This window comes from Botrytis fragariae (assembly GCF_013461495.1).
Source record: "Botrytis fragariae strain BVB16 chromosome Unknown tig00000000, whole genome shotgun sequence".
NCBI lineage: Eukaryota > Fungi > Ascomycota > Leotiomycetes > Helotiales > Sclerotiniaceae > Botrytis > Botrytis fragariae.
In genome coordinates, this window is record NW_023500986.1 from 278,527 (window position 1) to 303,634 (window position 25,108).

Sequence of the window (25,108 nt, forward strand, 5' to 3'; positions counted from 1 at the left end):
TGAGATGAGATCGAACGAACGGATTTGACGGATCGGATGTGATGTGATGTGTGTGATGTGATATGGATAGCGGTTAGCAAGTTTTGAGGAGTTGTTAGATATATCGTATTTGTAAGTGTGTATCGTATATGTAAGGAATGCAATGCGAAGACTCAATGCACTCTGTACGATGTATATCTTCCATCATATGCATTCAGACCGAGTATCGTAATCGAGAATAGGGATTGAACTCTCCATACACATACATACATACATACACACAAATTCGAAGGAGTAGTGGTTATCTGACGGACTAGATTCGTTTATATATTATACACACAGGCATTATTCTCTTGTGACAACTGGATTATATCGATTCGATACTGGATGTATTCAAGTACCCCTTATATCTGATCGTTATGGATTATCAAGTACTGACTGGTATTCTTGGAGGATTCCTCCTGTGGTTCTATGTGATTTTCTCACTTGAGCGCCAACCCAGTCTCACCTCACTCATGTAGATTATCGGATATCCAACGATTGATTGATTGTGATTCTGTTCTCTGACTGGTATGATATGATAGTCATCGTCAACGAGTACGAATCCGTGACAATGGTGGTGCTATCTCCTTGAATGTACGTTGCGTGTCTACCAATCCTCACTACCCTCACTCCCTCTCGAGTCTCGACTCTATACATCACAACACAATACAAGATCCATCAATACACATCCATCAATACATATCCATCAATACATATTATATACCTACTTTGCATATCGAGAATCTCCAACCCCAAATCCCCAAACTACCCAATCGAGATACAAATACTAAAATAGCCGATACCCCGATCCCCGAGGTTTATTTAAATAAATTGACGTTTATGGACCAATCAAAGCAAGATGTCTGGATGATGAACGCGCGTTCAATTCATTTTCTGCCTCCCGTTTTGATCAAAGCCACTTGGGGATTGGGACTGGTACTGGCTGGTACTGGCTGGTACTGGCTGGTGCTGGTAATGGCTCTGACACTGACACTGACAACTTGGATCGAGGTATGATTCTTCCCCGAGAAAGGATACCTAGGGAAGGCAACAATTTAGAAAGGGAAGTGAGTGTGAGTGAAGAAAGGAAAGGGAAGTGAAGCAAGAAAAGGGAAGTGAAGAAAGGAATTCATCCTTGACATTTCATAACTTTATGGTATTATTGCATGCTTCACTCGGTATTCTTGACCAGGCATCCCTGACCGGGTATTCTTGACTAGATATCCTTTGCTCAATCTCCTTTACTGGGTTTCCCACCATCATTCTTCACTTGTCCTTCACTTGTCCTTCACTTATCCTTCACGTATCCTTCACGCATCCTTCCCTAAATCTCCCACCTCCTTCACTAAAAACACTAAAAACACTATTCTTATCCCGATAATATACCATCAAGTTTTTACGCCGCTACACTCCGTACACTACACCACCCACCACCCACCACACACTACCCTACGCCCCGACACCTATCCTATCCGGGCGCTTCTACCCGTGGTCTAGTGTTTGAAAGCAACAAGTCCGATTCTTTTCATCAATTACTCTTACTCGTACAACTCTTAAAAACTTCCTTCCATTCATTCTTCGAGAATATCTTCATTTATCAATTTATCAATTTATTCCTTTTATTCATCAATAACATTTTAGATCTTCAAATCAAGGAAAGAAAAGAAATCAATTCTAGGAAAGGAAAGGAAAGGAAAAGAAAAGAAAAGAAAAGAAAAAAGCGTTTCAACATCATCGTCGTCAAATCGAATCCGAATCCAACAGATCAATCAATCAATCACTCACTCACCACTGCAACAATCAATCCATCAACAACTTCCTCCTCCTCCTCCACCTGATCATCTCTTCTATCGCAACCATGAAGTCCGAATCAATAACCTCCACTCCTCAGGTCAGTTGTTTAGATCCTCTCGAATTGATCGATTATACCGAATACGAAACGGTATCATATCACTCACCATCTCTCTCACCCTCTTCTTCCAAATCACAATTCGTCCCAACTTCCGTAAGATCGTCCGCCGTATCTACACCCACTACATTACCTTCATCAAATCAACCAACGCTTTCCGGTCCAAGTCATCAATACGATCTCTACAGACAGCAGACTGGTATTCCACAAGGTGCTATCGCAAATACTTTGGCAGTCAATGAAAATAATGGTCACATCAACCGATACAACTTTCAAGATCCTTCATACTTCTCTGCCATGAGTCCAAGTGAAGAATTTGTGGATTTTGGAACGGCTCCATCTCGCACACCATTTCATCCATCAGACGTGGAAATGGAACAAGATCCAGCCTTCTTCTACCCAGAACAAAACTTTGTTGACCCAAGTAACATGGGATCTCAAAACTTACCCGTCGGAAACGTACTCCCAACACAATCTAGTCACGTCGGTCGTCTTTGGCCTGGTATGCATCAACAGCAAGCTGCTCTTGCAAAAGCTCAAGCACAACAAAAGCAACAACAAGCTATCATCGCACAACAACGTCAAAATGCTATGGCGGCAAATGGCCAACAACAAAGACAACCACAACAACCACAACAGCAACAACGTTCAAGAGCACACACTGGTACCGACCCTCTCGTCGAGGAAAAGATCTCTCAACTACTCAACTCGATGAGACAAAGCAGTGTCGTTACCGAAGGTGATGACGGAAATTCTCAAAATATGACACACGTTCACCGTATGCGAAAGGAAGAAGAGGATATGGATGAAGATGAAAGATTATTGGCTAGTGAGGAAGGAAAGAAACTTAGTAGCAAGGAGAGAAGACAACTTAGAAATAAGGTATCAGCTCGTGCTTTCAGATCAAGAAGAAAGGGTAAGCATGTTTGGACAACGAAAACGATTCCTGTACTAATATGTTATAGAATACATCAGTCAACTCGAAGGAGAAATTGCTGTCAAGGTTAATGAGAATATGGATTTGAAGTCGCAAAACAGAGCTTTGATGGAGGAAAATACTCGTCTCTCAGATCTTACAAGAATGCTTCTTTCTTCACCTGCATTCTCTGGTTTCCTCGATACTTTATCTTCCAACCCCGCTACTCAACAAGCACCACCTCCACAACAACAAGCTCCTATTCAACACGAACAACCAAGACAAGTCAGAAAGGATGTTAACCCATATGGTGCTCAACAACACATGCAACAACAACAACATATTGGTATGGTCATGATTCCAGAACAAGCTATGGATTTTGCTATGCTTGATATCAATGCCGATGGATTTGGTTATCAACCACAAGTCTATTCCGTTCTTTCTATCCCAGAAACGGTTATCGATTCATCAATCCTCTCCGGAAAATCTTCAAACCTCGTCGATTCATTACAATCTGAAGACGAGAAGGTAGAACTTCCAATTGTGGAACGTAAACCAGTCCACGAACTTGCACCATCTGCTATTGTTGAGGAAATTGTTGATGAAGAATTTGATGCCGATCCAGCATTTGCTCTTTTCGCTGAAGATACCTCATCAACACCATCAGCACCTTCCACTGACTTCAACTTCGATATCGACTTCTCTACTCTTGGCCTTAACAAGCCTTCTCAATTTGAACTCGTCGTTCGTGATATTGAAAGCGAAAAATTAGTTTCAACTAATGCTTTCAATAGAGCAACCAGGTTATGTAATAACTTGGATTCGATGATGGATAGATTAGAAGCAATGTTCTTGTAAAGGGGTATTGAGTTTGAGGATGAATAAAGGAGAAAAATCTTGTATTTGTTGCTGCGGTTTAGCGTTTCTTTTTGGAAGTCTCGACAATTTATTATATCTTCTTTTGTTTGTTGTTTCTTAGTTTATATATATATTTTATCTTTTTCGTTTATTACCTGGTGGGATTTTTTTGTTTTTTTGTTAGGGGACCTGGATCGGTGAGCTGGTGAGGCTTATTGGTGAAGGATGAAATGGATAGAATGATGAGAGGAGAGGGACAGGATAGGGAGATGAGGTTGGGCTAGGCGAGGCTAGGTTGGGCTTACAAAAGAGATCAATATATCTCATCTATTCTCGATGGAGATGAGAATGGGAATTTGGATGTTTGGCCCGGATTGATGGAACTGATTGGGATGGAATGGGATGGGATTGAGGGAGGAAATAGCAATAGTATATTGATATAGGGATTGAGTTAAGATAGAATGGGAATTTTAAGTATTATGACTTTACACGTTGTGTTTGTATTTGATTTGTTTGACGTTGGTACTTGTGTGCTTGTGTGTTTGAGGGTTTGAGTGCTTGCTTGATTGATGTATCATGTGCTTGATGAATGCTCTCTCCATATGGGATAGACATCCTAGAGTAGAGTATCCTACCTATATCTTATCAATTCCCTCTGTGAACCTCGCAATCACATCTCAAGTTTCGCATCATCATTTTCATCATCGCATCATCACCTCACCTCACCTCACCATTATTATCATTTGCATCTTCGCTAATCATTACATTCATCACTACGTTTATCATATTCATATATTCATATATTTATATATCCATATATCCATACATACATCATCATCTGATGACAAAAAATTATGCTAATCATCATTCGCCATTCATCATTCATCATTTCATAGCCCACCTGTGTATATCGTCACGTCATCATATCATCATATCATCATATCATCGTGCCATCCCATCTTCATTCTTAAACTCCAATTCCGGTTTCACTTTGTTTGATCTCGTTTGGTTTCATTCGTAGGTATCCATTCATTCTTTATCCATTTCTCCATCATTCCATTTTCTTTCTTTCATTCTTCCTCATCTCCCCACTCCACTCCACTCCATTCCATTCCATTCTTCTCAACCCCGCCCCCCTAAACACCTTTCCGCTTCCCCCAATCTAAAATCCCTCCGCAGCTTCACTCAACACCTCCCACAATCCCACCGCCGCACCCCCCAACCCTCCACCTATCCCCGCCGCAGCGAGGTGATCCCGCCATTTACTCGTACTCGAACTCGTATGTGTACTAGTCGTTCCTGAATTTTGTCTCCTCGGCTCTGAAGATCTGGGATCTGAATCACGAGAACGGCGGGAGCGAGAGTGGTGAGAATGAGAATGAGAATGTGGAGAGCGGGATTGGGAATGGGAATGAGAATGAGAATGATGGCGTCGGGAGTTGTGGGGGGAGTAGGAAGGATTGGGCGCATATGTAGGTGAGGCGCCAGATGGAGAAGTAGAGTAAGGAGCGTAGGGATTCGGTGAGAGATATTGATTTTGATTTATTGGTGGAGGTCCTTGTCCTTGAGGGTAGGGAGGTTGAGGAAATTGATTTTGTATTGGATAGGGCGGTTGCTGCTGTGGAGGTGGTGGATATCCTTGTTGGGGATAGTTTTGCTGTCCGGGAAAAGAACCCAGGGGTGCGTATCCATTTGGTGTTTGGTTCATTCCGGGTATATCCATACCTCTTCCTGGAAGTGAGTTATTTGACGCAGAATATGGCGAAGCAGAGAAATGTTGAGGTTGGGGCTGGGGTTGTGATTGAGGAGCAAAAGTATAATTTGCCTCACGATCTCTTTCTCTGCGATTATATCTTTCCGATCTTCCTTTTCTTTCTCCTCTTTCTCCCCTCTCTTCCCATTCATCACCTCTTCTCCCTTTTCCTCTTGCATCCCCATTCCTTTTCTCACCACGTCTTCTATGCTCATTTATATCTGAATCTGAATCCGAGCTCATCTCCGAACTAGAATTAGAACTGCAAGAAGAACTCTCCTCATCCCCTGAGTTTCGTCTTCTACTTCTTTCACTTCTTTCCCCCCTCTCCCTCCTTTCTCTCTGCTCAGGATGGTTTCTCCACCAACGTTCTTCTCTCAAAACATGCGAGCGCTCAGCGTATTGTTGAATTTCCTCTTTCGTGAGAATTCCTAAGATAGCTACGAATTCTGGTCGACTATTTGTATATATTTATTAGTACCACAATACATTATATCATATTTGATTATATAGCCTTCCTTCCAATCTCTTGATATGCATCATATACTCATCCTGAGAATATAAAAGAAACTAGGGATAACTTACGCTTCGAATCTTCTCCCATCTTTCATCAGTACTTCTGGTGATATCAAAGATCGTTTAACCTTTGTCCATTTTGCGTCTTGAGGGATTTCGTGCCCGGATGAATCAGGTGCAATTTTTGACTTTAGAATAGAAGTGGGAATAGGGATTGGAATGGTAGAATCGTGTGGATTATTTCCACTACTAGGTGTGTGGGTTTTTGATGATTGATTAGCATCAGGAAGATCGAATCGAACACCACTTGTACGCGGTGATGATTTCTGGACTGGGTCCGAGCTATGTTTTGGTCGAAGTGTCATTGTTTTCAATTGAGGCGATTGTATATTTTTGTTGGGAGGTTCATCAGGATATGAGTACGAATTTAAATTTGAATTCCAACTTCCCGGAGAAGACGGTGGAAGAAGTTGAGGATTACTTGTTGCAAAGCAAGGAAGCAAAAGAAGATCCGAGGTTTGAATTATTGAAGTATTATCATTATTCGGATTAACTGGATATCGTGATATCGTCTGATGCGTCGATGACGTATTATCCTCAGAGTTTAATTTTGAGCCGCTGATATCCTTTGCGCATTGCGATTTTGATATATCGAGATCTGTGGTTGAGATTTTGGGAGTTAGAGGAGGTGATAATTGTCGATGAGGAGCTGACGATATATTTTGTCCGGGATATGGATAAGAGTCGACGAGAGATTCGGGTTTGGGTCTTTGGAATTTCATCGCTGGGGGGAATTTTATATTGTCTTCTCGTTGGATCATTTCTTTTGCTCCGGGGTCATTGCGCCCAATATTGATATCGGTATTATCGAATGAAGCTGGTGCTGCTTGTGTATGAGATGAATCGGAATATGTAGAGTCCCATTGTTCTTTATAATGAGTTCTTGGACTGGTTTGAGGTGTAGATGCAGATGGATTTTCGTTTAGTAGCCCATCTTGTTCCATTTGTCGTATATATGCAATTAGAACGTCCTACAAGTCTGTCAGTAAGAAGTCATTGTCTTGCCACATGGAATATCCAAATACCTTATGCCGTTCCAGAACTACTCTGTTAACCCCCTCTTCAATTAGATTCCTCCTAAACCATTTCCAAATCTGCAAATTGTCCTCCTCATCCTCATTCTCAGAACCCATCATCTGTGAAGTCCCAAGCCTTCGACTCCTATCCGCTGCAATATCATCCACCTTATCCAATAACATATCCAATTCGCCCTTTCCGTCTAACCCTTCTGTTCCGTTTGTATCTCCATCTTCATCTTCGTGTAGTAGCGAATCGAGAAAATGCGATACGTTCTTCTTATGCGAAATTAACCTCACTCGAATCCCACCCAATTGATCCATCTCATTACTTCCCAATCTTCCGCCTCCATTCCTCCCATACCTTCCCAACAATCCATCAAGTTGTCTAAGCGTCCCTTCACAATCCCCAATAATCCCCTCCACCCTTCCCCAGTTCCCCTCATCCCACTCCCCATTCCTCTCTTCCTCCTCTTCCTTCAGCTCTCTCAAAACCCCATACAAACCCTTCACTTCCCGTCTAATCTCCTCATATTCCGCACCTGCCTCTCTACATTTCCGATACACATCGCGACAAAGTATTGATGCTTTTCTGATATCTGACGATGTTCCAACACTCATTTCGTTTCTCATTCAGCGTTCAATGTTCGACTTCAAATATCCAATTTCCGATGTCGAATTTCGCACTTCAATATCGATTCCAAATTTCGAGAAGGCGAGAAAGAAGGCGGGAGAGATCAATTATAAACCCATCCCTTTGATCTCAAAAAGTGGCAAAGGAAAACAATCAATCAATCAATCAATCCATCAAATTAAAATGAAGAAAGATATGCGAGTGTACGTGTGTGTGTGTGTGCGATATGATGTGTTGTACTCTCTTCCTGCTTTCACTTACTTTGCTCTGCTGCAGCGAAGTGGATATCTTTTCTTTCTTTCTTGCTGAGTTCTCTGTCTGATATGATGATAGCTCCGACGTAACGAACCACTCCACTTTATTATACCCCGCAATGTTTTTCTTGTCGAATTCCCAGATTTCTAATCGCAATGATTGTGCCGACTTTCGACTTTCGACTGTCGAGTCTTGAGTGGAGAGTTGGGGAATTCGTATCGATGTATCCGTTATTTGTTCATGATCACTCGAGGAAGCACTTGGGTATGTAGGTATATAAAATACAACTTCTCGAATACAAAATACAAATTCACAATCACAATAATCAATATAATTCATCCACGTTCAATCCTCAGTACACAAACCAAACCGAGGCCACAAAATATATTGAGATGGAGAATAAGTTTCAGAATAATAAACCCTCCCTAAGAAGCTGCATAGAAGGACAATCGAAGCCATCAATCGAGGCTGAGCTGAACAGATGGGTACCGGTAGAATAGGTAACGATTTAAGAAATCTCTCTAGAACTACCGCTTGCCTGGATGAATCACAATATACCATACCTGATCCAGAAACCGATAATCATATTCCAATCCATCCATTCATCCAAGATTCCAAGTGACGTCGCGGGAACGAATATCCATCCATCTCTCCACCTATCCCATCCGTCTCTCCGTCCATGCAATCCATGAACCATCCCTTCCTCCATCCATCCTCCATCCATCCTCCACCCAATCAAACACCGCACGCCGCAAACCCAACCCAAGCATTCACAAAAACGGCCGAAAAGTTAAAACATGGATCAGAACACAAGAACACAATAAAAACTGGAGAATCCCGTCTCACGAACCGCACTTTGTGGCGCAGTTCCCATCAACCCATCAACTCAACCCATCAATCTATCAACCCATCCATCATCCATCCACGTCGATCGCCGCAGTGTCGCACCCACGGCGTAACTAAGGCGTGAGGCTCAGATTAAGGCTTATACAATTCGTATCCACTGCACCCGTGCAAACACCGAGCCGAGCGACCTATCCTTGAGTCCTCCTACCTTGCCGAGTTACCGCATCGTGTTGCAGAATGTACTGAAGTGTGGAAAATGATAGGATCGCTAAACGTTGTTTGACACATTGTTCTTGACTGTGCATTCCAGGTTGCGTGAAGGCTTCGGGAAAAGATGCTAGAATATGTGGTAGGTAATCAATGGTGAGATGTGGAGTGCAGGGCAGGGCAGGGCAGGGCAAGACAGGGGAGGGGAACTCCGAAATCATGTCATGTGAATAGTACTGTACTGATAGTGTAGATAAATTGGGTACGAGGTAAACTTGGTACGAGATACATGGTATATGGCATGAGCATAAGAGTTTCTCTGATTTTTATATTCTTCCAACCAATCAATCAACAATATCATTAAAATAATAAACCCTCCTTCATCTTCAATGCTATTCTGATACTCCTTACAAAACAATTCTTTCTCTTGTATATTTTCCCACTTGTCTACTCAAGAGTCTTCCAATATCTCTCTTACTTCTCTTTTGAACTTCTCCTCCTGCACCTACACGAAGACGAGAAATCTGTTTCTCGGCCTTGAGACCAATTGGTAATATCGAGAGATCTTTTTCTCCAGAGGGAAGTGTCAATATTGACTTTGCCATTCGTCCTGTATCTTCATTGCCAAGGGTTTTGAGTACGGAATCCCCGTAACGGACCATTTCGGATGTCAATCCCTTGAGGTAAACGGCCGTTTCGATACCTTCGAGTGCGGCACTAACTTCCATTTTCAATGTTCCAATGAATGCTTCGGATTCGGATTGATCACCATTGATCAATCTTGCATTTCCGGTTAACCAACCACCAGCCGCAAGAGCATCAACACAATTGTTGAGTAAGCTGGAGATGAGAATGATCGAGTTATCAGGTGCCTCGACTTCGTCATCATCTAATTCCAAGATATCAAGGTATCGACCCGTCCATCCGCCTTTGGCCAATTCGACTCTCAAAATATAGATTAGTGATACCGTTTCTTGACTTGTAAAAGTTGTCTGTAAAGCTTCCGTAATGTTATTGTCTGGACATGTATAGAGTTTTGAGAGAGCCACATTCAAGGCTTCACCTCTGACACCTGAACCTTCTCCTAATTGAAATTCGGCGAGTTGGAGATCATCTTCAGCCTCGGCTTCAAGTCTCTGTACTTCCTCTTCAGCATTATCATTTTCCAGGGGTGCGTCTTCCCCATTTGTCAGTAATGCTTGCTTTGGACTCGAAGAGTCTCCAAGTTCAAACAAATCCATAGTTTCCATCAAGTTTCGAATAGCGTGGAGAAGTTCCGCTGCTCCAAGTAAATTGGATGAAACAAGATGAAGTAATAATTCCATTTCCCGGTCCAACTTAACAATAGCATTGACAAGTTGGCCAGCTGGTATTGGGCCAGAAAGTGAGGTTCGAATCTCTTGTCTCAATGCTGATTCGATATTAAGAATCGTCATATTTCCTGTTTGAAGCAACCACCTGAAAAGTCTAGGAGGATAGAAAACAATAGAAAGCTCATACATTCCTTCCAGATTCTGAGACCAGCTAAAAATCTTACTTAGTGCATATAATATCCATCTGCGGTCGACTTCGGAAGGTTCTATTTTCGCAATCTTGTCTGCAAGATTCTCGGACGTTTCGGTGCTCCAATCTTGGTCGAACTTACTGCCTAAAGCCTTCTCGAAAGCTGCAGTATCTCCACTCTTGACACATCTCTCAGGCTCTCTAGTCACATTTACCCATGCATCTTCCTTCATGCCCATTGATCCAGGAAGATAATGATCCACGAAAAGCCACTTTCCATGTGATGGCTCCTTTCCGGGCTTGGAACGTACAACTTGTGGATCCGAGCAGCCAAGAGAATCGATCAATAGTCCAAATGCTCGAGATTTCGATCCTTGGCCAGGTTGGAAATCTACTTGAACGGCAACAAGCTCATTATCTGAGATAGCTAAAGCTGTCCCAAGTTTAGGGTAGTACGAGATGAATTGAGCAGGAATATCCAATCGTGGTCTCTGCTTATCATCAGAGTCTCGCTTGCGTTTAAGTGACTCTTTGTTTGTCTCATCATCCAACTTGATGGTTGCTAACACAGATTCATATTTTGGGTTGAGAATGCTAATAGCTTGTTGGGTTGACATGATAATAGAAGTGCTTGACAGGCGAAGGAATGAACCGGTACCAGGAGTGTTAATTTCGGATTGTATCTTGGGGAACGTATCATGTAAATCCAAAGTTGTCAACATTTCCGCTTCCAGTATTTGCAAGATACCGGCGGAAACGTTGATACCGAATGAAGCTTTTCCAACCGTCACTTTCTTCTTTGGAGCTTTGTGAATTGGTAGAGGGGCGTCGAGAAGAGATTCGACAGAATGTGTTGTGCCATTTAAATATGTCGTCGCCTTCCTTGGTAACGCTACAATGTGTAATGTACGCACACTATCCCCAGCTTCCTGCACATTTGACTTTGTAATCACAATTATTATGTCTGGATTAAAGCCATCTTCGGTCACTTCTTGTGGGAAAAAGGCAAAAACATCCTGGCGGCCTTTCAAGATTCCTTGACCAGCGGAATAGGCATTTGTAATGTGCGCATATTCAACCTCGATATTGGTCATTGTCATTGATGAAGCTCGACCAAGGGCGGTCGCAGGAGAGGACCATAATAGCTGGAGACTTTCACCATCTAAGCATTGAATCTCACCATCTTTCTTCACAATCAATATATCCGATTTTTTGATCGCATCCAATCCTGAGGAGGCTAAAGCACCCAAATGAACCACTGGCGCTTTCGATTGACTGAGCTTGTGTGTGACTGTTGTAGATTTTGATGTGCTAGTCCCTTCCGTAATATCATGGAACAATGTGATTTGATCCTCAGAGCCGGATGTCGAAACATATGTTCTTCGCTCGGTTTTGCTTTTCGTCGTTTTCGACCTGGAAGAGTATGGCGGGCAAGAAAATGAAGTACCAGGAGGCAGAGCGTAAGAAGTAAGTAATTTCGAAGATGATACCTGAGAAGATGTTAACATTTGAAGATACTCAAGAAATGTCTATAAGATCTTACATCATATAAATTCACACCTTCTCCATGAATTCCAACCGCTAATTCTGACCTCTTTCTTTTTTTTGATCCAGGTGAACCTCCAAAGACTTCCCCAACTACATATTGGGCCTGTTTCGATCGCGGCAAAGTAGCGACCACGTATGGCTGCTGTAAAGATATTCTCGAAGACATAATAACAATTGAAATTTTTGCGCAATCAATTCCAATGTATTGAAGCAGTGATTATAGATTTGCGCAAAGTAAAAAGAACCAAAAAGCTTTGAAATTTCTCTGAGCGGTGAAATAATTCTGCCGTCGCATAAAACTTTATGTCTTAGAGATTTACAAAATTTATTATGCACACCCTGCACACTTTAGCGTGTCTATTTGGTGTCGATCATGTGATTTTGATTCTTCTGCCAGCTAGGAATCACCAATCAGCACTCAAAAAACACGAGCAGAAGACTGTAAAGTGGGTCTACATTGTACACTCACGCACGCAGTCAGAAAAATCATACACTGAAATTCCTTCTAATCAGGTACCTATCTTTTGATGTCGAACAATAATGCGAAAACGAATCCAAATCCCAAACTTTTTGATCGGATGTTATAATTCATAAGCTTTGGAACATTTTCATACAAGTTTTAACCTCAAATCTTGACGGCTTGATTTTATATGGAATATTGAAAAGGGTGAACAGTTTTCGATATACTTTGTCTACATATCACCTATGGGGCCCAAGGTAGACCAGTAGTTAAAGTGCTAATTTCATCAAAACGCGAACGCGGTTCTCAACTCCACCTTGATGTCACTACCTTATTACCTAAGTACTTAGCAACTTTTGGATGCACATTGCTTTTCACTCCCAATCACTGTTTCACTGTCTGCAAAAGGGCATTTTTTTATATTCTCTACCTGTTCTCAAGTCAAGCTTCTTACAAAAATTACCAAATGTTTTTCTTTCCTTGACGAATTAATTGATTGAGAATCGCTATCGTTGAAAGCGAATGTGCGAGGTTCGCGTTTGATCATCTCGACTTGGCCGCATGCGAATGGCGGTCTTGATCGCAAAAACCATGAATCCTCTCATAGAGGAGGGGCACGAAAAGACTGTGCATCCCTTCTTCCAAAAACCATTAAGAACGTCATCGACTGCGGGAAACAATGTAACACCGCAAAATAGAGCTCTAGACTCATCCCATATGCCAAATGGAGAACAGGCAGATCTATTGGAGGTTGACCCGAATAATAGTAGGAGGAAACGCCGAAAGACTGCTTCCCCAGAAGTTACAACAGAATCAGAGGCAGAAAAGATATCCACAATCACAAAGACCACTGCGCCGACAAAAACAGTGAAACCTTTACGAGCCTCGAAGCGTAAGCAAACTACCCTGACACCTGCAAAGTCAAAAATTGTTGTCATGCGCTATGGCAGTGGACAGAGCCCAGCTTCTGAAGTTGGCAGCAAGATTGAGAATATTCTCAACGGCATCGAAATATTAATACCGAAGACCGAGTCAAATATTGCGGACGTGAAAAATACAAAAGAGATAGTATCGAGAAAGGGGAATGGGGTAGATGCTATTCCATGGTGGAAGACAGCAAAAAAGAAATCGCCGACACAAGAAGAACCCCAGGAATCCTCAAAGTCACAGCAATCGGGTCAAGGAAAGAAATCTCCTACAGGAAAAAGATCTACTTCGGGCAGACCAGCTTCACCATCGACAATTGTATCCAATTTTGGCCGACCACATTCAAGGGACGGAAGGCAAGCCCCACCAACGTTTAGAGGCTTTGGAACAGCTCCTAAAACCTCCAAATTCCCCGACGCCATTGAGCCAGCTTGGCCATGGTCTGGAATGGTGCATGTACGTGGAGAAAGAGACGAGGAATATTCAAACGGCACCTCTACCAGCACAGTCCCTGGAGAATCCAGCGACGTCAAGAAAGGGTCAAAATATCGAGCAGTTGAAATCGTTGAAGATGAAAATATTATCAACACTTTTACAGCGAAATTACGAATTGATGAGACAATCAATAGCATCCATGACCTTCATATTCATGACTTTGCTCCAGTTTCTCCTTGCCTCCGAGTACCATCGAAACACATCGAAACAGGCCCAAGTCTCCAGTGTCGAGTACGAAAAGAACTTATCTCAAAGCCTAGCAGACCAGTTGTGTGTGAGGATTTGAGTGATGACGAACTCCGAGAGCCAGATAAAAGACGTTCAAATACCCACCCTGCTCTCACAAATATTTACAACTCAATTGCCACTTCGCTATCGGCATTTGACAAGGCTGAATGCGAAAATCTATCTTGGACACAAAAGTATGCACCAAAAAGTGCGGATGAGATCTTACAGACTGGACGCGAGGCCTTCATATTGAAAGATTGGTTGCAAAAGTTGACGGTAATGTCAGTAGAATCAGGTTCTGCTGAAAGTAAGGCTACGAAGAGATCTGCATCGTCAAAAGCCGAACCAGCTGGAAAAAGGAAGCGAAAATCGAAAAAGCTGGATAATTTTATAGTATCTGATGGCGAAGAAGACAACGAGATGGATGAAATAACGGAGCCGGAAGAGGGGGATTTGCTAGGAGGTGCAGGTTTGGTCAAAAAAACAGTGATGCGTTCTGGTGACTTGAATGCGAAAGGCTCTAAAGATTCCAAGCGCCTGGCCAATGCAGTTGTTTTGAGCGGACCACACGGATGTGGCAAGTCTGCCACGGTCTTTGCTGTTGCAAAGGAACTTGGATTCGAAGTCTTCGAAATCAATCCAAATTCCAAGAGGAGCGGTAAAGAGGTGATGGATAAAGTCGGAGATATGACCAGAAATCATCTAGTTCAAAGATCCAAAGTTGATAAGATTCCGAGTGCGAATGAGGACGAAGAGAATTCATTTGATTCTGTGGCTGAAGAAGTGAAGAGCGGCCGTCAAGGTACCATGAACTCATTCTTCACTTCAAAAGCACCCATCAAGCCAGAACCTAAAAGCAAGGGCACCATGAACTCATTTTTTACATCCAAAGCACCAACGAAACCGAAAGGTCAGAATGACAACGAAGAACATCCATCTAATGATATGGCTGAAGATCTAGAAAATGGCCGCCCGGGCATGCTGAAACCATTCTTCACATCCAAAGAACCGACAAAGATGAGATCTGAGAATGCGGATGCTGAGCAAACTGCAGCCAAAACAGACGTCAACAAGGATATAACCGCTCCGAAAGGGCCACCAAAGAAACAGCAACAATCCTTAATACTACTAGAAGAAGTTGATGTTTTATTTGAGGAGGATAGAGGATTTTGGCAAACGGTTTTGCTTCTGATCGCCCAGAGCAAGCGACCAATTATTATAACCTGTAATGATGAGGCTGCTGTACCAATTCTTGCTCTATCTCTACATGCAATTATTCGCTTTACCACAGTGCCTACCGACCTCGCCGTTGATTACATGCTACTCGTAGCAGCCAATGAAGGTCATGCTATCCGTCGTGACGCGGTGAAGGCTTTATATGAAAGTCGAGCGTCAGACCTACGTGGTTCATTGACAGAGTTGGAGTTCTGGTGTCAATTTGCAGTTGGAGATCGTAAAGCTGGAATGGAGTGGTTTTATCCTCGCTTACCGTTGGGTTGCGATCTAGATGAGCATGGTAAGAAGTATCGCGTTGTTAGCGAAGATACTTATCACACTGGCATGGGCTGGATTTCTCAAGACACTCTCGAGAGCCAACGACCTTACATCGATATCGAGGAAGCGACCTTGCATGAAGCTTGGAATGGTTGGGGCATCGATGTAGGCGACTGGCAACAAAATCTAGACATCAGTACTTGGGCGGACAAGATCACGGATTGCGCCAATGAGCGGGCCACCAGACGAGCTGCTCTGGCAATGTACGATGACTTTGCCGAAGCTATGAGTGCTACAGATTGTTTCTCGCATAATAGCTTCGGTGTAGACTATAAAGTAAGTTTTCCTCTATCAGCATTACACCTACTCGTTGCTAATGAAATAAGGTTACCATTGATGCAAGTTACCCAAAAATGTCTAGCAAAGCGAGAGAAGATTACACTATGGCAAATCAATTACTGGACGTGTCGCCGCAAATTACTCTTGACGAGACAAGTATCAACATATCATTCTGGATGAAATCTCGAGCTAGAGAAGTTCTTCAAATTCGTCAACATGTTGAACATGGATGGGAAATCCATCGAGAGCTGGATGGACCGACCGAGAAACAAGTTCAAGGTCTCATTCGGTCTCAATCACGTCCTTATGGGAATGCTATTACTCGCCGCGATTTGAGCTTGGCTTTTGATCCTATTTCAGAGTCCGAAAAGACATATGTTTGGAGTACCGGAAATCTTGAAGCGTGTTGCTTTGATCGAACTATGAATCTCATTATACTCGACGTTGCTCCATACGTTAGATCCATAGTATCCTACGATGCACGTCTTCAGAAGGATCGAGTACGCCTGAGCAATCTACTCAGTCAAAATGGAGGTAATATCGCACCGAAACCCAAGAGAATGAGAACAACTCGAGCAGCTATGTCGGCCCTTGAGGGCGGTACAAGAAGTACGACCAGGAAGGAAAAGTATTTCAGTCAGGATATCAACCCATATTTTGTTCTCAGGACTGGATCGCAGAGTTGGTTGGATGCAGTTATCTCTATTACAGCAGCCACGGACGATGGAAGTAGGAGATCGAGTATACAGATGTCGGAGAGTAATACAGGTACTGACAATGGAAAAGATGAACTTTTAGATTAGAACGGCAATGGGAATGCTCACGAATGGCGGATCATCTTCACATAGCAACATATAGCATGGCGTGGCAAGGATATATGTAAACATTTGCATAAACGAGACTTGTTGAGACATTGCCCGGCGGAACAAAAAGGAAATTTGCCAGATATGATAGTATGCTGGGCTAGAGGTATAAACATACGCAGAATCCAAAATGATAGATGAATATAAACAAGTGAACAATATTCTTACAAGAGTTTTTGTAGCGATTAAGGCTTTTCAAATAATCGATGGGGGAGCAAACTTTTGGATCGCTGTATAATAGGTACTATTATATTGCTACGGGTAGTAACATTGAGGTTTTAGTAAAAGGGCTTGTGAAAATGAAGAATCTAGACAGAGTCTTCGAGCGCAGCGAGATAAGGGTGTTTGGGGGCTTGCCCCCATGATTATACCATTTATAAGTCGAAATCTTGATGTGAGGCTTCGTTGGCTCTCTCGAATAGCATTTCTATAGAGGCGGACTGCCTGGATAGCGAACATTGTAGAGTGCTATTAGTATTGCTTGAATGTCGCTTGGACAGGGGTGGTCATTTGGTATTTGGTGTTCATATATCTTCAATAGGTTTCTATCGTTTTATAAATGCTTAACTACAGGCAACTCGACAATTAATTTATATTAAATATTGATTGATTCATGACCCGTAACCTATCGTATCAGTACATGCTAGATTTCTCACATTCCCTTCCTGTTTCAATCTGAACATGTTCCTCCATTCCTCCATTCCTTCAATTTTCTATCTATTCTGATGTCATCACGTGACGGTTACGTCAAGACTAGCGCGATTGTTCCACTCGGCACACACAAGCCCTAAATTGAAAAATCAATCCACCTCTATTGAATTGATCTTGAGAGAAACATCCATTTTCTTCACGACAACATCAAACCGACAAAATGGCACCAGCAAACACCGGCGCAAAGAAGCAAAAGAAGAAGTGGTCCAAGGGAAAGGGTGCGCATTAAATTTTTACCATTCCCTGGAATTTTCGAATGGAAACTGATGAAAAATCAATATAGTCAAGGACAAGGCTCAACACGCCGTCATCCTCGATAAGTCCACTTCCGACAGACTCGCCAAAGATGTTCAATCCTACCGTCTCGTCACCGTCGCTGTTTTGGTCGATAGATTAAAGATCAACGGATCTTTGGCCAGAAGATGTTTGAAGGAATTGGAGGAGAAGGGACAAATCAAGATTGTTGTCAAGCATCACGCCGGTGATATCTACAGTATGTCTTACGTTCCGCTATTATACTTTTTCGATACAGCGCAAGAACACTCGAGTCGAATCATTTCCATCCAATGGAATGATGATCTCCAGGACAAGAGTATCAAAAGGGCGATCCAGAAAATATAAATGCTAACAATATTTCTTTCAATAGCCCGTGCTATCCAAGCCGACGAGTAAAGAAATCAATAATCGGAAAACTTCAAAACGATCAAGGCAATACACGATGGTCATGACCTCGTCTTCGAAATAATCGACCAAAATTACGATTATGGATTGTACGTGGACGTTTTGGCATGAGATATCCGGATGGGTTTTTACATTATGACTTTTCCTCGGGCTTGTTAGGAAAGGCAGGCAGGTGTAGCATATCGAATTCAGCCTTTTGCTTATTGATGCCAAATTTGATGGGTCTTCATACATATTTTGCAGATGTGATATCGTGGTAAAGATGTGATTTGAAAATGCAGACTAATCTGAAGGAATAGAACAAGACACAGCAGATCCAGTCAAAATGCGAGTACGAGAGCGGTGGAAAGAGTTCCCGGACCAAGTCTAACCACACATCTCAGCCTTTGAGATCACCACAATTACCAATTCTTGGTCCAATTCCCTAGAAAACCTTAATTGCAGACCAATTCTCCCCCGCTCAAAACTCTTCCCGTTCCCGTCTACCCCAAGGCTAAATGTAATTCAATTCCAAATCCATAAAAATACCAATGACGACGACTCCATTTACTATGCAAGTACGAGGCTAAATCTCCAAGCTGTGAGCTATTATTACACAAAGACCCGTAACTTCCCCATATCAATTTACCTCCAACGAACCTGCCACCTGTCAATCTTCTCCCTCCATTTAAGCCCTGGATCCCTTTTCCCTTCTTTGCATTATAACACAATTGAATGCTTCATCACATTACAAGGCATACATATTAGTATCCATCCACTATGGCCGACACAGACGCACTCCGTGAGCGTCGCAAACGAAACTCCATTGATATTCTAGAAGATGAGGTTCCTCTCACCAAAACCACGACTCAGGTTTCTTCTTCGTCGGCAGAAAAGAAAGCAAAGAAATCACTTAACAAATTAGCAGCAGATGACGATGCAGCACCTTTCTCATTGGTAGACTTATTGAGATCGATTGTTTTTGTACTGGTTGCAAGCTGTGGGTTGAGTTATGTGGTTACGAGGAACAGCTATTTTTGGGGAATGAAGAGACCGAATTGGACGCATGGAGAGGTTTTGAAGGGATATTGGGTTAGTGGATTTCGCTGGTTTCTCTTTTGTTTTGAATTGCTAGCTAGGAAGCTTAATGTGAGAGCAGAGAAGAGAGGAGAAAATAGGACAGCTTGAGAAATACGGATACTCTTCTAGAATGGGGAATGTAATAACTAACATCTCACACTCCCTTCCAGAACGGACCTCCCCAAATCACCGACGCAGATCTCCCGCGCTTCGACGGCTCGAACCCAGATCTTCCAATCTACCTCGCGCTCAATGGCACGATCTATGATGTTACGGCGGGACGCAGACATTATGGTCCGGGAGGCAGTTATCACTTTTTCGCGGGCGTGGATGCGACGAGGGCGTTTGTGACGAATTGTTTTGAGGAGGATAGGACGCCGGATTTGAGGGGTGTGGAGGACATGTTTTTGCCGGTGGATGATGAGGAGACTGATGCGGAGATTTTGAAGAGGGTTGGCAAGGGGGGAATGAAGAAGTTGAGGGAGAGGGAGAGGAGGGAGGCGGCTAAAGGGGTGAGGGACGCGCTGGGACATTGGATTGGTGAGTTTCCTCCTTTTTTGGTTTCTCTTGGGTCTTGGGTCTTGTGTGTTTACTGTTTCTGCGATTTTCAAGTGGAGAGCAGAGAGCAGAGAGCAGAGAGGGGGCAGAGAGGAGGAAAATACGATAGGAGAAGATATTTTGAGTGTGTGAGCTAATATGTGTTTCTGATTATAGGTTTCTTTGAAAATAGTGGAAAGTATCCAAAGATAGGACAGGTTAAGAGAGAGAAAGGGTGGGAAACCAAGGGGGAGGAACCAAAGTTGTGTGAGAAGGCGCAGAAGGGAAGGAAGAAGAGAACGATTCCTGAGGGAGGCATTTAAAGTCTGAGTGGTTTCTGTGTGGGTTTGCCACGAGGTTCTGACAAGAGTGGAAGGAGAAGAGGGAGGGTGGAATGTGGTAGGATCAGGTATTTTTATATCGAGCTTGTAAGATGCATTCTGGAGGTTCTCAGGGAGTGTTTGGAGTGTGTATTTATGTCACACAGCAATTGCCAATATATCTTCTTTCAACAAAATGTCTTTCACATACGACCATAGACTGAAGAGAATTGGGCATCCCGTCCGCTCTGCCATACACAAGCTTCAGATCGGTAGATTAGTAGTTGGGTGGGTGACCACCAGCGAATCCCTACTGTTGTATGTTGAATTTTTTAATTTTTTTCTTGGTAGGTTTGGTATATTTGGTGGATCTGGTGGGTGGGTGACGGGGGAGGGGGTGAAGGGGAGAGAATGGGGACACTGGAGAAGAAAAATAGGTCAAGCGTCTCTTTTTCCAAGTGCTCCTCATTTTGTCCTACATGTTTTCTTAAGTATATATGCTACTCTGTAAAGAGTGAAGAAGTAGACAATTTCAGATACCAAGATTTGAGACATCCATTACCACGTAAGTTATCGATATTGGTGATATCACATGATATCAGTTGTCTTCTCCGAAAACTTTCTGTTGCCATAAGAATTCCTCGCTACGCTCTACCAAAAAAGCGAGGATGCCATGAAGAATTTCTGTGGCAATTTTGTGTTATTCAAATCGTGATGCTGATAAGTTGCGCTTCTTTCATCTTCCATACACGCGGTGAGAATTGTTGATTAAAAGCAACGCGGATGTATTGTCAGACGTGGGTGATCGTGGTCAGTTTGCTGGTCGTGCATGCTCAGAGTTGAGGCTGGAGATGTATATTTGTTTGCATTTCATTGTCTAGCTGTAGATTAGGATATATTCAAGAAGAGTCGATTTCATGATGTGGAACGAGTTCCTTTGTCCACCCTCGGCAGGGTTTGGTAGACTAGGTATTTCTGAACATCCCCCAACGATGAATTGGTAGGGATAGATGCATTTGAACTTGCCAAAGAGGATGCAAATACCTGGCTCGTATTGCACCTCTATATCTGTCCCCCATACTTATCTTTGGAGTTGCAATCCTGGAAATCAATGCACAATTCATGAATGTCGGATAGTATCCAAAAGTTTACCGAAAAAGCAAATGTACCTCGCTAGTTTATCGGAATGATACTAATCTCATTCTAAGTAATGATGTAACGGCAATCCAATGTGCATCAAAAGATCAAATGGATATGGCGAACCAGTCTGCCTTAGGCAAGAGTATACAAACAACTTTGGTCGTGGTGCCAGCTCTGATCCTCGTGGGCTGGGGAATTGATTTAAATGATGTGAATTTGCTTTTCGATGGTTTCCAGGTTTCGGCCCTGTTTGTGTGCATTTTTCTTGCGCAGCAGAGTATTGGAGATGGAAAGTTGCATTGGTGTGTGAGGTTGTTTTACTGTAATTTCATGCAGATTTGGATGAAATGTGGAATGAAATGTTGGTAACATTGCGATTGCTAGTCATTATTGGGAAGATAGGTTGAAAGGTGTGATTTTGACGATGACATATGTTATGATTGCTATTGCTTTTGATTTTGGGGTTCGTACTCGGTAGTATGAGGTTATGAAAAGATGTTAGATAGGTGGTCAGGACTAGTTGAGAGAGGTCTGGATGAGGAAAGTTTGCGAAACTAGGGGTCGAATCTGCGAGGCTGCGCTGGAATATTAGCGAAGTCAAAAGGTACGCATCGCATGATAGTATGGCATTGTTCGGTTTGGGTAGAAGCCAGTATTCTGAGTCTATTTCGAACAACCCATTTGAAATGGTTGGGGTTGAGGCCGGTAGGGAGCGTCGCAAAATATCCAAAGCTCCGTTTAACTTCCTATCCCGCTGTTTAGTACAAGGGCTTATATACTGAGTTTCATCTCTAGTTATATCCCTCTATTGATGGGGACGCGGGCTAAGCATAGGGCGAGGGAGGAGGGCAAGAGCAAGGCTAGGAAAGCAGAGGTGAAAGAAGCGGAAAAAGAGAGATATATAATTATTTAGCTATTAATAAAGAAAAGTATTCGCTACAACTTCGCTTTCACTCCGAGTTGCTCTGCATGTAGAACACCATCAATAACAGCCATTGCCTCTACCAATCTCCTTTCCTGCATTTTCGGTGCAACGACTTGAACGCAAAGTGTCGATTCAAGATATACACTTCTATCGATTGTTTTCTTGTCCCCTATTCATTTACATTAGTATGAGACTCATTCTATCACCCCAGACAAAAACTTACATAACTCTCTATTAGCTTTATCCCAACTTCCTCCCACCTTCTCTACTAAGTCTTCTTCCAAGTCTGTCTCCTGGAAATCTCGCACCGGTAACGTTCCACATGGATAATCCAATAACACAAAGCTACTCGTATAACCTGTAGCATTCCAGCTATCAATCGGTGGTGTAGGATGCGGAGCCACGGGACAAATAATAGCATCGATTGTACCCATCTTAGCATCATTCCAAATTTTCAACATTTCCCTTTCTAATTCGGATTTCTTGGCATGAATATCCACAAGTTTCGGGAGAGCAACTGGGGATTTCCGTCTCAGACGTGTGGATAACCAGGGGATAAGTGGTTCGGATGTTTGTTCAAGAAGATCAAACATGTAGTTTGCACCATCGATGCCGAAGAATTGATTGGCGAGCGATTGACATTTCTTGAATGCAGACGCATCAATCTCAACTATTGAGTGACCGGCAGCTTGGAGTTTGTGTACGGTTTCGTTGAGGATTTTGGTGATGGGAGGAAGTGGTGACGTTACCCCATCTGTTCTAATAACACCAAATACTGATTTCTCTTTCTTTTGAACCGTACCCTGCTCCTTCCACATTCCATACACTACATCTGGATCTCGTTCCCATGGTTTCGAATCTGATACCACTTGTAAAAATAATTCACAATCCCTCACACTCCTCGCGATCGGTCCTGCACTGGCAGGTAGTCCAATTTTCGATGCTCCAGGTCGTTGGCCACCTTCTTGTCCCAGATAAGGTATTCTTTGAGCACTCGGCTTGATCCCATACAATCCATTGCACATAGCTGGTATCCTAATACTACCACCCACATCGGTGCCTACCCCCAACACACTTCCTCTCATTGCAATCAGCGCTCCTTCGCCTCCCGAACTACCTCCAGCAGTGAGCCGTCTATCTCTCGGATTTAAGACTCGTCCAAATACATGGTTATCCGAATCCAACGCCATCAACGTTTGCGGTATATTCGTCTTACAATATAGTACTGCACCAGCTTCTAACAATATATCCACAAGTAACGAATTCTCCACAGAGGGATTTTCAGCCAAAGAAGCAATTCCAATACAAGCATCATATCCCTTTACTTTAAACGTATCTTTCAAACTCACAGGTACACCATGTAAAGGACCAATTACCTTCCCCGTCCTCGCAAACTCGGCATCAAGCCATTTTGCACGAGCGATAGCATCGGAGAAAAATATCTCGGTCAGACAATTACATACTTGTTGAGCAATGGCCGCGCGTTTACAAAACGCGATGGTTACTTCGAGAGCGGTGAGTTCGTGGGAACGGAGCGCGGTGGAAAGTGATGTAGCGTCGTAGGATTCGGTAATGCTTAGTTCGGAGGGGTGAGGATACCGCTGGTACGGGGGATGGAGAGGACGTTGAAGACGGACGGGGCTGGGGGAGAGGAGAGGAGCCAGGGGGTGGGGATAAGGGATTGTCTGGCTTTTTGTTTGCGGTGCGAAATTTGTTGCCAGGTAGAGGGGGATGGGAGGTCATTGTGGATGGTTTGGAGATGTTAACGAACCTCTTGAGCTCCTTGGCTTGGATGGATACCGGAACATCGAGATATGTATGGGGTAATTTAGCATGCGGGGGAGGGGAACAAGTGTTCGTGCCGAGGTTATGCATAAATCTTGCACAAACCCAGCGTTTTATGCAGGTCTACATTCTGTTTTATGTATGCTGTTGACTTTCGAATCTCATTCGTACCAAACATACATCTTACATTTTCCAACAAACCTGAGAACACCACAAACCTGTCAGCTCATGCCCCCTTTAAATATCTCGCTTGCTCAATATGGATTTAATATCATCGATTCGTTGGAGTCAATTAGCCACCATACAATACTGAACATTTATTTAATCTCTGCTGTCTTCCCTTCGAGTCAAACCCGATACGTCTATCCTCTATAACCCCTCAATTTCCCATCCTCGATTTGATGTCTCTAAATTGGTATCAAAGATGTAACACATGTTCAAGCAACTCGCTGAGTTATATCATTATTGAGAGATGCTGTTGAAGAAAGATTCTCACAAGTTACATCGGCATTCATCGCCCTGAAATAGTGTTGTGTTGATAATAGAAGAGAGGCACTTAGCAAGTATCATCGTCACCACAAAAACGCAGGGGCAGCGCAGGTTAAGAAAGGGAACATTTGCGATAATTTACCAAAATCTGTAGAATGACGAATTCATTGGATCTATAAGTCGGCAATCTCCTTTCGGGAACTCCACTCGTAAGGTTCACAAATGATAAATCACGACTGGTCGACGCTTGTTCTTAACGGCCACTAGGAACTTGCTTTTGGCGCATGAAGATATATATTAAAGAGCATCGCGATACGGAAATACCCCCGCGTTTTCGTGAGCAAAATTACAAAATCCAGGGATAGTTCCAAGGATGCTATGGGATGTGGATACCCATGGAATCTGGGATCTTGGTGAAAAAAGAAAATCGAAGAAAACCAAAAGAAAGGCAGAATAAATTGAAATCTGGGTCTAGACTTGTGGTCGTTCATTAGCTGTGGCTCGCGAGGCCAGCGGAAGTCTCGGAGAGTAGATGAAGGATAATGGATGTTAGGGAAGTGAATATTATCATGGCTTTGGAGATATAGGTGGAGTTGTAATCACATGTGTAATA

At 42.9% G+C, this 25,108-nt stretch overlaps 7 protein-coding genes across 7 annotated transcripts; 4 read left to right on the plus strand and 3 right to left on the minus strand.

Moving 5' to 3' along the window:
* Positions 1-1,879: 1,879 nt before the first annotated feature.
* Positions 1,880-3,704, plus strand: Bfra_006292 (putative bzip transcription factor protein; the record flags this gene model as incomplete). Its single annotated transcript, XM_037336666.1, has 2 exons — positions 1,880-2,846; positions 2,896-3,704. 2 exons carry the CDS (start codon positions 1,880-1,882, stop codon positions 3,702-3,704), a joined length of 1,776 nt encoding a protein of 591 aa, XP_037198032.1.
* A 1,162-nt stretch (positions 3,705-4,866) lies between these two features.
* Positions 4,867-7,682, minus strand: Bfra_006293 (uncharacterized protein; the record flags this gene model as incomplete). The annotated part of the gene is made up of 3 exons (XM_037336667.1): positions 4,867-5,914; positions 6,043-7,004; positions 7,059-7,682. The coding sequence occupies 3 exons, from the start codon at positions 7,680-7,682 to the stop codon at positions 4,867-4,869; spliced, it is 2,634 nt and encodes an 877-aa protein (XP_037198033.1).
* A 1,716-nt stretch (positions 7,683-9,398) lies between these two features.
* Positions 9,399-12,208, minus strand: Bfra_006294 (uncharacterized protein; the record flags this gene model as incomplete). Its single annotated transcript, XM_037336668.1, has 2 exons — positions 9,399-11,984; positions 12,038-12,208. 2 exons carry the CDS (start codon positions 12,206-12,208, stop codon positions 9,399-9,401), a joined length of 2,757 nt encoding a protein of 918 aa, XP_037198034.1.
* An 885-nt stretch (positions 12,209-13,093) lies between these two features.
* On the plus strand, positions 13,094-16,788 carry Bfra_006295 (putative aaa family protein; the record flags this gene model as incomplete). The annotated part of the gene is made up of 2 exons (XM_037336669.1): positions 13,094-15,982; positions 16,033-16,788. 2 exons carry the CDS (start codon positions 13,094-13,096, stop codon positions 16,786-16,788), a joined length of 3,645 nt encoding a protein of 1,214 aa, XP_037198035.1.
* Positions 16,789-17,619: 831 nt separating this feature from the next.
* Bfra_006296 (putative 40s ribosomal protein s25 protein) lies at positions 17,620-18,455 on the plus strand. Its single transcript, XM_037336670.1, has 3 exons — positions 17,620-17,777; positions 17,843-18,052; positions 18,206-18,455. The coding sequence occupies exons 1-3, from the start codon at positions 17,720-17,722 to the stop codon at positions 18,229-18,231; spliced, it is 294 nt and encodes a 97-aa protein (XP_037198036.1). The 5' UTR covers positions 17,620-17,719; the 3' UTR covers positions 18,232-18,455.
* A 544-nt stretch (positions 18,456-18,999) lies between these two features.
* Bfra_006297 (putative cytochrome b5-like heme steroid binding domain-containing protein) lies at positions 19,000-20,159 on the plus strand (the record flags this gene model as incomplete). Its single annotated transcript, XM_037336671.1, has 3 exons — positions 19,000-19,311; positions 19,470-19,839; positions 20,014-20,159. The coding sequence occupies 3 exons, from the start codon at positions 19,000-19,002 to the stop codon at positions 20,157-20,159; spliced, it is 828 nt and encodes a 275-aa protein (XP_037198037.1).
* A 2,073-nt stretch (positions 20,160-22,232) lies between these two features.
* Bfra_006298 (putative general amidase protein) lies at positions 22,233-23,964 on the minus strand (the record flags this gene model as incomplete). Its single annotated transcript, XM_037336672.1, has 3 exons — positions 22,233-22,390; positions 22,445-23,796; positions 23,855-23,964. 3 exons carry the CDS (start codon positions 23,962-23,964, stop codon positions 22,233-22,235), a joined length of 1,620 nt encoding a protein of 539 aa, XP_037198038.1.
* Positions 23,965-25,108: the final 1,144 nt, after the last annotated feature.